At 48.0% G+C, this 12,866-nt stretch overlaps 1 protein-coding gene across 1 annotated transcript; it reads left to right on the top strand.

Moving 5' to 3' along the window:
* Window positions 1-2,814: 2,814 nt before the first annotated feature.
* On the top strand, window positions 2,815-12,613 carry ISL1 (ISL LIM homeobox 1). Its single transcript, XM_060007052.1, has 6 exons — window positions 2,815-2,842; window positions 3,722-3,911; window positions 6,658-6,917; window positions 8,748-9,034; window positions 10,283-10,450; window positions 12,497-12,613. The coding sequence occupies exons 1-6, from the start codon at window positions 2,815-2,817 to the stop codon at window positions 12,611-12,613; spliced, it is 1,050 nt and encodes a 349-aa protein (XP_059863035.1).
* Window positions 12,614-12,866: the final 253 nt, after the last annotated feature.

Here is a 12,866-nt window from a genome sequence, read left to right as displayed (position 1 = left end):
ATTCTATAAAAACATTACAAAATTTTTTTTTAGATATATTTGATGCGTTAAATGTGTGTATAGAAATCATTTAAACAAACGGGAATAATCTGTGATCGCACTTGAACTTCAGGGTGAAGTGAAACAATAATGCCTGCTACCCTAACTTTGATTTTAATGCAAAACGTATTAGCTACGGACACACAGAACTCCAGAGTACATCCGTCATGGAACAACATAATTGGGTTCCCTCAAATTTCTCCCTTTGACAGAAGGTATCTAACAGCTTAGAAACTTCTTAAGAAAATACTTGTTTACAGTAATAGTGTGGGTTGAAGAAAGGAAAACATCTTGTCTTCATCATTATGATAAAATTGCCTACTACTAACGGTTTACCTCCAAGCCACATGCCAGCTTTTCTATTTGGACTTGCTATCATCAGGAGCAATAATTCTTTAGAATAGCTTATGAGTTTAGGGAGTTAAAATACCACAGTGTGTGTGGGGCTGGTTTGAAGGAGGATGGATAGTGAGGGTGCTTTCTGGATCTCAAATATAAGTCATCAGGCTTCTGGCAGCTTCCGTTGTTTAATTCCATGTTATAAAGGTGGCATGATGGAATATGATTGGTTAAAATTCTCTACTTCCTGGAGATATAGTACCTTTTTAAAAAATAGAGTCAGCTTGGTTATCTGTACAGGAAACATACCCGTATGCTGGGAAGATTTGCTTCGTGTTGTCATTACCAGCATCAGTTTTACAAAAGCAGCCTGACAAAAGGTTCCACGCATATAATACCATCGAGACTAGAAACTATGACCAAAAACCAAAACCACCCCGCCCCCCCCCCAGTCTGGTAAATGTATCAACCTACCTCTGACTTTCGATTTCACACACGCACTCTGATATAACTTATTGATACAATAAAAACAGAAGGGATGAGATCCATCTAGAAATTTTCCTTGAGAGAAAACAAAACAAATGCATGTTCTTGGCAAAGCCCCAGCCAGATCAGGAGGAAATTCAGCATCTTAGTTTCTCTCTGCGCTCTGGAGAAGCATATCCCTGTAAACCGAGCCACTGAGACCGGCTGAGGGCTCACGGCTGTTATCAAGGGCTAGATCTGGCGAATGATACAAAGAACGGAGTTTCCTAACACACCAGGTTTTCTCAAGGCAACCGAAATTAAACACCGAAATTAAACCTACTACTGCGTGCGTTTGCGGGCCTTTTTAGATAAAACTGGCAGTCACATTAGATAAGGAATAGCTATTCAGGAGTTTTGGAGGAGTGCGGTGGGGGGAGTCTTCGTGGCCTTCCTGTGACTCTTTTGGGGAGATGGTTAAGATATGACGGGAACATGTAAGAAATTATTAAAAACAGTTATTTACCGGCGAGTTGCAGCCAACACTCTTCTCTCTCCAGGTTGTTTCCCGAGAGAAAATGATTAGATAAACACACCCAGTGAAGGGAAATAGGTATTTCGCTGTTCTTCTGTTGGACCTCTCCCTAACTCACGCCCTTAGACTGACGCATTTTTAAAATCTCTAGAGAGACGTGGAGACTTGTCCTTACAATTATGAAACACCACCAGCTAACTGTACACGTTTGCTTAAAGACAAAGGGCAGGAAACCAGAAGAGAGAGGAACTGGACAGGCTATATTCACTTTGCAAACTTTAAACTACTGGCCGATCACTTTGCACTTAGGCTTCGGGTTAGTGCACTTCCTAATTCTAAACTGCAAAGCCGACCTCGCGGGTCGGAAGGAGAGAGTAGTCCGCGGAGTCAGCTTGGTTTTACCTGTGCGCTTCCAACCTGATCTTCCGCTTAGGCACGAAGCGCCCCTTCCCCCCACCCCCCACGTTTCTGGAGATCTGAAGTCAGGGATAACGGGGTAGTGGGGTAGCAGCAGCGAACAATTCCTCTGGGTCTATTCATCCCATGACCGGTTCGTCTTCCCCTAGCCAGCTCCCAGCGCGCTACGCGCAGCCAGTTCGGGAACTCACCCGCCCCGGCAGCAAAGCCCGGCCAGGCCCGGAGCTGTGCGCCAAAGCGCGAAACCAAACGAGGCAAACGGCCTGTTCCAAGTCGCCCCTCTTCCTAAAGCCCGGGAAGGACCTCTTCATCAGGAAGACCTACCCACCAGCCACTCGCCACCGGCGGCGGAAAAGTGAGCCCAGCGCGCAACACGGCCAGCCGGACTGCGGGGACCCCAGGAGCGCAGGGCGGAGGAGCAGCGCGACAGGAGGCGAGGGCGCTGGCGGCACGGCCGAGAAGGAGCAAGGGAGGGGGCAGGAGGAGGAGGAGAAGGAAGCCAAAAGCCAGAGCGGCCGGGCCGCCCGAGCATCGGGGGAGAGCGGCCTGAGCCCCGAGCAACTCGCCTCGGGAGCCCTAATCCTCTCCCGCGGGCTCGCTGAGCGGTCAGTGGCGCACGGCAGCAGCGAGGCTGAAATATGATAATCAGAACAGCTGCGCCGCACGCCCCGCAGCCAATGGGCGAGGCGCTCGCCTGACGTCCCCGCGCGCTGCGTCAGACCAATGGCGATGGAGCTGAGTTGGAGCAGAGAAGTTTGAGTAAGAGATAAGGAAGAGAGGTGCCCGAACCGCTTCGAGTCAGCCGCCGCCGCAGCGCCTCCGCTCCGCCAGCTCCGCCGGCTTAAATTGGACTCCCCGATCCGCGAGGGCGCGGCGCAGCCGGGCAGCGGCTCTCTCAGCCTTGGCAACCCTAGGGGCCACTGTTTCCCACTTAGCCACAGCTCCAGCATCCTCTCTGTGGGCTGGTCACCAACTGTACAACCACCATTTCACTGTGGACATTACTCCCTGTTACAGATATGGGAGACATGGGAGATCCACCAAAAAGTAAGAGGCGATTTTACCTTGTGGGGCTCGGTGTGCTGTTCTTGTGCGGGGGTCTCTCTCAGGCAAGGGTGCCAAGGGCTCTTCGGAGTTCGAGTCATTGCTTGGAGAGAGAGGAGAGAGAGAGAGAGAGAGAGAGAGAGAGAGAGAGAGAGAGAGAGAGAGAGAGAGAGAGAGAGAAGGTGGCTTTTTCTTGTTGCCGCCACGCCTGCATGCTTGCTGTCGGTTCTGATCTTCGGGAAACTGATCGTACCTTGTGTTTGAATTCGCCTGCGTGCCCTCCAAAACCCTAGCCTTCTGGTGCTAAGCGGTGGTTTCCTCCTCGGGAATCCTGAGCTCTCCGAGAAGGTTATTCTGTTGCAAAGGTCCGCCTGCAAGTACAATACCCGGAGATGTGAATTAGCATTAGACTTGCAAAAGAGAACAACGAGTGACAACTGTATTGATGTCTGCTCTTGCTAACAATTTCCAGTCCTATGTGCTATTTAAGAGCGTGCTTCATGGAAAATATAGACGTCCCTGCGTTCACTTAACGCTTCTAGTCAAAACCTTTTCTTTGACTTGACTTATCCATAATCTTTCCCAATGATTATGGCAAAGAGGGAGGAGGGAGGAAAAAGAAATACAAAATGAACGGGTTTGATTGCGTGCTAGGCTTACAAATGTAGACTATTCAAATCTGCATTTTACATATATTCCACCTCCTTTTAAAAGTGAGTCAGGGTGTTGATGGCACACTCCAATTACCATCCCAAAGTGCAATATTCTTAAAAAAAAAAAAAAAACTCGCAGAGTACGCCGTATAAGAGAACGACACTAAAAGTGTGTTTATCTCTGTAGGAAGTAAACGGTTAGTCAATCATGTATTTATTTTCATTTCAGAAAAACGTCTGATTTCCCTATGTGTTGGTTGCGGCAATCAAATTCACGATCAGTATATTCTGAGGGTTTCTCCGGATTTGGAATGGCATGCGGCATGTTTGAAATGTGCGGAGTGTAATCAGTATTTGGACGAGAGCTGTACGTGCTTTGTTAGAGATGGGAAAACCTACTGTAAAAGAGATTATATCAGGTACGCCATTTATACTGCTTCCTTAATTTTGTGAGATTTCCCTCTCTCTCCCCATTCTTTATTATTTTGTGTGGCTTTGTCCTTTGGTGAAGTTTGCCTTAATGGATTCCAGCGTGCAAAAGTTACCCTTGTAAGTGTAATATGTAAATTAACCTATGCTGTTCATTTTACTTTTTAGAGGGAAAAAAACCCCCGCGAAACTCGATAGTGGTTCCCATAAATTATGTGGCATTGAAGCTTGTATAATTGCTTTTGGAATTTGTGATGCTCAAATTATTTTCCTCTGTTACCCTCCCCCTTCCAAAACAAACAAAAAAAATCAAGATGGAAAAGTTGGGGTTTCTAAACTTAAAAAAACAAAAGGTTGGTTGGTTTTTATTGTATCATGCAATGTTTTTTCTTTTTTATTTATTTTAATTAAGTATTTTATTAGTAACTTACAGATTCTTCGGAGATGTCAATGCAATAGGTGAAATAGTTTGACCTAAGCATATTTAGAGATGTACTTTGAAAGAGCAAATAGAGATATTGCCCTTTTACTTTTAGGGTAAGGACTCCTGCCTGGAAAATTTAAAAACCAACCCAAATATTCTCTGTAAAAAAGACCGGAAATTTAATCTTTTTAAATATTAACCCTTTGGTGACATCTGACTGTCTTCTTTCTTATCTTATCTGAGCTGATGAATTAGACAGAGCAGATCAAATTGCCCATCATCTGTCTACGAACAATTGGTATATTTAGATAATTGAACAGCTTCCTTTCTCACATTAAAATCTGGTAACTGATAAAATGAGCGAACTGCCCTTACTGTCAAGAATAAAACCACATAAAGAACTTTCTGAATTTTTTTCTTTCAATTTATTCTGCGTCTAAACTTTATGCTTTGCCAATCTCAAATTTTCTGACTTGTGTATACATATGTCAGAAACTTCATTTTCTGCCTTAGGAAGGAAGTAGAATTTCCAAAGAAAATATTATTGTTTTAAGAACAAAACAGAAGAGATAACACCTTCGTTATTATGTCGATTCGTTATTATGTCGAATAATATCAAAATATTATATTTAAAAATAAGTTCTCCAGTGGCTGTTAACAAGTAATTAGCTCTGTAAGTCATAGAGTTTATGGAGCTTAGAACTTAACCTTAAAGTTTAGCTGTGATTTAAGTATGCAGTTACAATTTTTTCCTGCTCACTTAGTGTGCAGTATTTTTTCTTATTTTAAAACCACGAAGTGGAGAGTGTAATTTTAATAAAGCTGAACAGTGCAGAAAAAAAAAGTTTATTAATACTTTGATGGTGGGGGAGGAGAACGGGAGGAAAGAGGGCAAGTGGGGAGCTAGAGGAAGGGGGAGGGATTTTCCAAATTGTTTGGTCACAGGCAAGGTAAAGTCCTCATCCTATGAAGTGGAAGATCTCACATAGAGTAGGCGGAGGAAGGGAAAACTTTTGAATCTACCTTCTAACCTCTGACAAATGAGCCATTTTCAATTGTTTACTTGATTGGTTTGTGAACTGGAGATTCTGGAGAGGGAGAGCTCACTTCTCAACCCCAGCAGTAGCTTTACTCCTGTGGAGATAGTGTTTTGCTCAATTGTATTCAGACCTGCTTGTGCCTAATTCTGGCTAAACGTTAGTGGAAGGAACCAATCGCTTTTACATTTTCTTCTCCACTCTTTCAACTGTGTGTGTGTATGCGCGTGCAAGTGTGTGTGTCCCGTTGAAATCCTGTAGTTGTAAAAGCAGAACAGAGAGACCGTTTAGATTTCCGAATGCCTTTCCCCCCTTGGGGGAGCGAGGCTCCCCCTCTTACCCCCCTTTGTGTAGGTCTTTTCCTCTCCTCCATTCTCTCTGTTTGTAGGAACGCTCCTGCTTTGGTTATTAGTGATAACGCGGAGAGGGGGCCAGGGCAGAGCCTCTAGATGAAACCTACAAGGATTGTCTCTTGGTAAAGAAAGGTCAGCAGTGAGGAAGACCTTAGGAGTGGGTCTTTTCATTTTTCTGTCTGGTCAGCGTTCTCAAACAAACTGAAATAAAGGTAGATGCTTCAGCAAATTGAAAAAGATGGAGGGAACCAAAGCAGATTTTTTAAATAATAATAAAAGGAGGAAGGGAGAGGAAACTTTCTGTTAACATTGCTGCCTGAGGAAAAGATCTTTAGCTGGGGAAAAGTGCAGTGGGCTTGTGCAGAAAGGGCTCTGGAAACCCTCAGAGGTTTCATTTTGTTCTTCTGCCTGTGCATTTGTGTGTTTTCATACCGAGTGGGATGACAATCTCATTCCATAACCTCATTTTCTTTTGAAAGGAGGATTTGGGTTGCAGTTTTAGAGACGTTTCTAGCAGCAGAAATTGGGGGATAGGGAGGCAAAAATTTGGGGCCAGTGACTCCCGAGTCCCCCTGGACCCCTTCCTGCCAAGAGCGGCAAGGGTCACCCTGGACTGGTCGCTGGAGCAGCGGCCCAGGCTTCCAACACGTCAAACATTTTTCGATGGTTTGGACTGGGCGTTTTCAAGTAAGAGGTACGGATCGAGACACAGAAGCTCATAGGAAAGGGAAATGGAGCGGGAAACGAGAGAAATCTAATCATTTCCACCCTCCCATTCCCAGCTTGTCTGCGAATGCTGATTTCAGTGTCTCAGGGCGTTGTGGCCGAGGTTGCCAGCGACCTTGGGTCGGGGGCAGCGCCCGCCTGAAGTGACCACCTCTCTCTGTGCTTCCCTCCCGCCCCGGGCCCGGCCCCCGCGCAGGTTGTACGGGATCAAATGCGCCAAGTGCAGCATCGGCTTCAGCAAGAACGACTTCGTGATGCGCGCCCGCTCCAAGGTGTACCACATCGAGTGTTTCCGCTGCGTGGCCTGCAGCCGCCAGCTCATCCCCGGGGACGAGTTCGCGCTGCGGGAGGACGGGCTCTTCTGCCGCGCGGATCACGACGTGGTGGAGAGGGCCAGCCTGGGCGCCGGCGACCCGCTCAGCCCCCTGCACCCGGCGCGGCCGCTGCAAATGGCAGGTACTTCTGGGCGCGGAGGGAGGCCCTCCTCGGGGAGGCAGGCGCCAGGCGAGGCCAGCGCCACCCCTGCCAGCGCGCCAGCGGCCGCAGCAACCCTGGGACCCTTGCGGCGGTTGCTGCGGTCGGAGACGGAGGGTTCTGGGTGCGGTTTGCACCGCGCTTCACTCTTTCGCAGCAAGGTTCAATGCCCTCACTGTCTCCCTTGACTCCCCCCAGCACAGCTACCCGTCTGTGTGTCTAGATGTGGGTGCCCGTGAATGTACACCGCTTGGGCACACGTGTCTGCACACGCCCAAACAGTACTTCCAGTTCACCTTGGCCTCCAAAACGCGGCTTATTGAAAACGGGCTTCAGCTCCCCGCCAGGTATTCTCCCCGCAGCTGCCTAATTAAAGGGGTGGAGCTCTGGGCCCCTGGAGCTTCCTCCTTTAACCCAATGAAGGAAGCTTAGGTGGCCTCAAGTTATTTAGCCTCTCAATTCCTTTTCCCTTGCAAACTGCCCCCCCCCACTCCAAAATACTTTAAAAATTTATTTGTATCCCTTTGTGAGAGAGTGGGCCTGAAAAGATACAGTTTTAATAATTGCAAGCCTTCGCACGGAGCCGTAATTTAAAACTGTCCACAAGCTTATCTGCAGTAATTGCCTTTGAAAGGGAACCTCCCTCTTTAAACCGTTCATTCTACTTGATTTGGTGAGAATTTCATCTTCGGCCCTGTTGCTGTGACACTAAATTGACCCCATAGGTGTTGACCTGACCCCCGGGGGTCCTGGAAAGTGCAAGATTTGTAACAAACAGATCTGAGGGCCCTTGCCCCAGGAAGGAGAGTAGAAATAGAGCAAGGTTGGCCAGGAGGGGGGCCACAGGTAAGAAGGCAGACAACGTTTCCAAACCTGCTTTCTGGTCTTGATAGATCTGCCCTGTGCATTTTGAAAGTGTCAATTCGCCCTGAGTTCTGGCTGTGAGAAAACTACAACTCTTCCTCCTCTGCTCTCTGGCAGCTCTAAGAATTCCATCCTGGGGGATTTGTGACTTAGCTTGCAGGGGGGCAAAGCCAGAGGTGGCAAATTCTGTTCGGTGCAACCTGTGCTCTGCTGTGGGAAGCACAGAAGAGGCCGAAGTATTGAGAGGGAGTCAGGAGCCAGAACACTCCCCAGCTGTCTTTTCTCTAGAGGCCAGGCAGCTCTAAAGAGTTTCGATTTTCCTTTTCTTGGGATCAGATCACATCAGGAACATCCAGGTAGATTTAGTAGATCCAGGTAGACTAAGAAAGATCAAAGCCTGGAGAGGTGGCCGAAATCCCGAATTTCTTTATCCCCTTGATATAATTGTACCCTGGGGACTGAAGTTCAAGCTCTCTGTCAGAATCCTCCTCAGCCTTTGCGCTGCAGGCATCCCGCTGGGGTAGTGTCTCTGGCTGTCACTGGGGTTCTGCGTTTCTTTCCCTAGTACCGCCTGTGCGTTGGGGGTGGGGGGCTGTGTGGACTCGGTGTAACCTGGGCCCAGTCCGGGTACTAGAAAAGTCGCAAAGGGAGGAGAAACAAGGCAGAAGGATGCCGCCCTTGCTGTGAGCAGGGGGACAGGCCCTGAGACGTGCGCCCCTTTGCTGACTCCATGTTGACACGAGCAGGGGCGAAGGCTGCTTTCTGGGTCCGGATTACTGAGCATTGACCTCTGAGATTAGAGAGCGAGATTTTATTCTCCCTTTCGCGCCCCTTACCCCCACCTCTGCCGCCCCTGCTTTGTCTGTCGAGGCTGCAAAGAGCTGCCCATTGTCCGGGAGCGGCGCGGGCGGGCGGCCCGGCCCGCTCACGGCACCCCTTGCCCCGCAGCCGAGCCCATCTCCGCCCGGCAGCCGGCCCTGCGGCCCCACGTCCACAAGCAGCCAGAGAAGACCACCCGCGTGCGGACTGTGTTGAACGAGAAGCAGCTGCACACCTTGCGGACCTGCTACGCCGCCAACCCCCGGCCCGACGCGCTCATGAAGGAGCAACTGGTGGAGATGACCGGCCTCAGTCCCCGCGTGATCCGGGTCTGGTTTCAGAACAAGCGGTGCAAGGACAAGAAGCGGAGCATCATGATGAAGCAGCTCCAGCAGCAGCAACCCAATGACAAAACTGTGAGTGGCCCTGGGGCCCGGGCAGGGGACGAGAGGGGGAAGCCGAGGAGGCGTGTGTGCCGGCTGCCCAGGTGGGCCGGCGCCGTTTCCCTCCGGCTCCGGAGCAGGACCCGGCACTGGCGGCCCCTCCCCCCGACCCCTGCCCCGGGGAGAGGCGCCCCCACCGGTGCCCGGCCCAGCGCCCACACCGCGGCCCGCGCTGCTCCGGGAGGCCCCAGCCCGCGGGGGTGGGCTCGTGCCCTTCAGCCTCGCCCCATCCCGGATCCGGAAGGGCCGTCTCCCCCTCCGTGGGCAGTGAGGCCTGGCGCTGGTTTTGCCAAAGTTCCGGTCATCAGTTCCTCAGGCAGCCGAGAGGAGGAAGGGACAACTCCTTGGCTTCCTTTTTAATCCAGGGTCATCCCGGTGTCCCCCGTGCGCAGCCTGCAGCAGAGCCCCCAGGTGGGCGAAGTGCCCCAAGGTGACCCGTGAAAACAGGGCACCTTCTGCTCCAGGTCAAGCCCAGGTCTCCAGAGATGTCAGGCCCCTGGCACTATTACCCACAATCATCCCTGGCCCAGAGCGGCACCCAACTGGCAGGCCTCCTGGTTAAGTTAAACTAAAGAGTTTCTTTCTTCCCCCCACCAACCAGCAATTTTTTTTTTTTTTTTTTTTTTTGCTTTTTACGGCTTAGGCCCTATTTTTAAATGCCATAAAACATGCTGTCATTAAATTTGACAGACTGGCCAAGCCTGGGCCAGGGCATTTTCTAAGTTGGTTAGTGCATAATAGCACAATAGTGGCCTGACCCAAGTGCTTGGGAGTCGGGGTTGGCTCCCAGAGAATTGCCTGCAGAAAATCTACCCCCAGATCTGACTAACAAACTGCCCAGAAAATCATCATGTCTAGAGGCTGAAGGGAGGCCTATCCTGCCTCAGCTTTCCACTGAGATGCTATGGCCTGGAAAGGCAGACGGGCGGAATTGGGATTAACAGTGAATTTAAAGGGAAAGAAGAAAGTCGAAACAGAATTTCACTTAATAAGGTCCAAGCAGACCTAATAGTCCAGCCCACAGAAACAGAAGAACAAAACGTAATAACACAGAACTGAACCCTGGCTAATATCCATACGCGCAGCAGATTAACTGAGTCAATAAAGGCCACTATATAGATAAGATAATACCAGGGTATATTTGCTTAGCCTGCACAGACAATGGAGGGAGGGAGTTTGCTCATTAACATGTTGGGCTTGGGGGGGGGGACCTATTCACAGAATATCCAGGGGATGACAGGAACTCCCATGGTGGCTGCCAGTCCAGAGAGACACGACGGTGGCTTACAGGCAAACGCAGTGGAGGTGCAAAGTTACCAGCCGCCTTGGAAAGTACTGAGTGACTTCGCCTTGCAGAGTGACATAGATCAGCCGGCTTTTCAGCAACTGGTAAGTGTCAGCTCCCAGAGTGGGGAGGCTGAATCTCCAGAAAGGAGATTCTGGTTAAACTGTCACACAAGGAACGATTCTGGGGGGTTAGTGAGGAGGGTGCTCCCCGACCCCAGGCGTGGGGAGAGACGAAGGGGGTGTGTTGGAGAGAGGAGGGAAGCACTCAAGGAAAACAAACCTCTTGTCAGTCTTTTCTGTGAGAGTTCATAGTTTGACCATATAGGTTGAATTTTCTATCAATCAGGCCTGTTCTGAGGGATTAACTTCAAGGTGCCTAACTAAATAGACACGCGTGGGAAGGTATCCTGGGTTGCAGAATCATACATCTTCGACTTGTAGCGTCAGAAGGGACATTAGAGATCACCTTGGCATTTTGATCAGCAGCCAGTAAATGTACTCCCTTCTCAGCTCCTAGAGCATGGTATAGTTAAGGACCTAAATCAAGGTGATTGTAATAATAATCAATGTTGTAATACATAATCAATGTTATTATCAACGGTCAGCAGGCACCTATCTGCACTCTTCAAATATATCAATAAAAAGTTCAGTTATTCAAAGATATGATTGATACTTTTGTGACTATATCTCTTTCTGGGACTATATCTTAATCTAAAATGTAGGAGTGCTTAAACATTTTTTTAGTATGTAAGTTCAAATATCCTACACAGTCACATACTGTGGGGCATGTATAGCAAAAGGAGCCTGAGTTCTACCAATCAGAGAGATAATAATGTGAAAACCGGTTTTCGTGTTAATATTTCTACACATCCAGAGAAGAGAAAACTCAACTCACTTTTCACCTGGGTGAAGATAACTAAGATTATTAAGTATATATCTTTTGTGAGATGATATATGTACACATACTTTTTTTTTCTTAAGTAATTAACAGCCCTGTAGGATCTTGTTCTATAAAACAAGATCCATCCAAACAACTTGTTCCTTTCTTTGAAAATAAAGCTTGAATTGAGGTTAACTTTTTCCCCTCACATTTACCTGGAGGGCATTTTCTTTCTTTGTGGCAACAGTTGGGTAATGGGCCACAGGCAGGGGTTAAAAGGGCTTGGCCCAGGTGTCTGTTTGAAAGTGGGCCAGTCTAGAGGAGGCAGATTTGAGAAGTCCCTTGGCTTCACAGTGGGAAAGTTCAATAAAATAGCAAGGAAGGTAGACCCCGGAATTAGGAAAAAGAAATTATTTTTAATGTCAGGCTAATCTTACCAGTTATTTGGATCATAGAAGGCAGGTAAGGGGAGGGTTCAGGGCAGCCGAGTGTTTGCACCTCCTGAAACTTTAGTGTCAGCTGAGAGCAGTGGAAGGGAAGCCGAGGATGGGGAGGTGTTGGGAGCAGAGTGGAGAAGAAGGTTTACAACAGCAACACAATACTTTCGGCTTAAGAGAAGGAGCCAGATATTTATAATGTGGATGACGTTATAATATATGGGTCTCCTCTCGGAAGGAAGAGCCTGATTGAAAGAGAGAAAGAGGCCAAAAGGCAGCAGGACCAACAACAAGGAAGAAAGGCCACGCTGTGAACCCTCTGAGGAGTTAATCACTGTTCTGTGGAGCCTCCTCTGAATCTCCCGTCACATGATCTGAGCGGCGTGTTATGGATTTTCCAACTCAAGAAGAGAGGCTTTGACGCCTAGAGACTGAGAACTCGCCTGCTCCCAGGGCAACACGTAGCCAGCAGGATAATTTTATTTCGAGCATGCATGGTAGAGTTGCCATTTTACAGTGGGAAACACATTTCTTCTTAAATAATTTAATGCAACATAATGTTGGGAATTCAGTTTCAGTTAAAACAGAGATCTCTTGGAAGATGGGAAAGCGAGAGGATTTCTTCCCAAGTTCTTTTCCTTGTAGGCTTTCTTTAAGCCTGTTAAAATTCAATTATATGTGCGGATATCTCTATCTATATATCTGTCTCTGCAAACAGACACACACACACACACACACACACACACACACACACACACAGAGGACAAGTTTATAATCCTTTTGTGAATACGATCACAGCCTCCTTTATTCATTTCTTAACCTTCTATGCAGGTCAATTTTTCAGAAGGAGGACCGGGCTCTAATTCCACTGGCAGTGAAGTGGCGTCGATGTCCTCTCAGCTCCCAGATACACCTAACAGCATGGTAGCCAGTCCAATTGAGGCATGAGGAACATTCATTCAGATGTATTTTTTTCCCTGTTGGAGAAAGTGGGAAATTATAATGTTGAACTCCGAAACAAAAGTATTTAACGACCCAGTCAATAAAAACTGAATCAAGAAATGAATGCTCCATGAAACGCACGAAGTCTGTTTTAATGACAAGGTGATATGGTAGCAACACTGTGAAGACAATCATGGGATTTTACTAGAATTAAAACAACAAACAAAACCCAAACCCAACATAATGCTATCCAATGACC

The sequence above is a fragment of the Delphinus delphis genome, chromosome 3 (genome assembly GCF_949987515.2).
Source record: "Delphinus delphis chromosome 3, mDelDel1.2, whole genome shotgun sequence".
In the NCBI taxonomy this organism is placed as follows: domain Eukaryota; kingdom Metazoa; phylum Chordata; class Mammalia; order Artiodactyla; family Delphinidae; genus Delphinus; species Delphinus delphis.
Note: the sequence above shows the minus strand (reverse complement) of the source record. Positions and strands in the feature narration are given on the sequence as shown.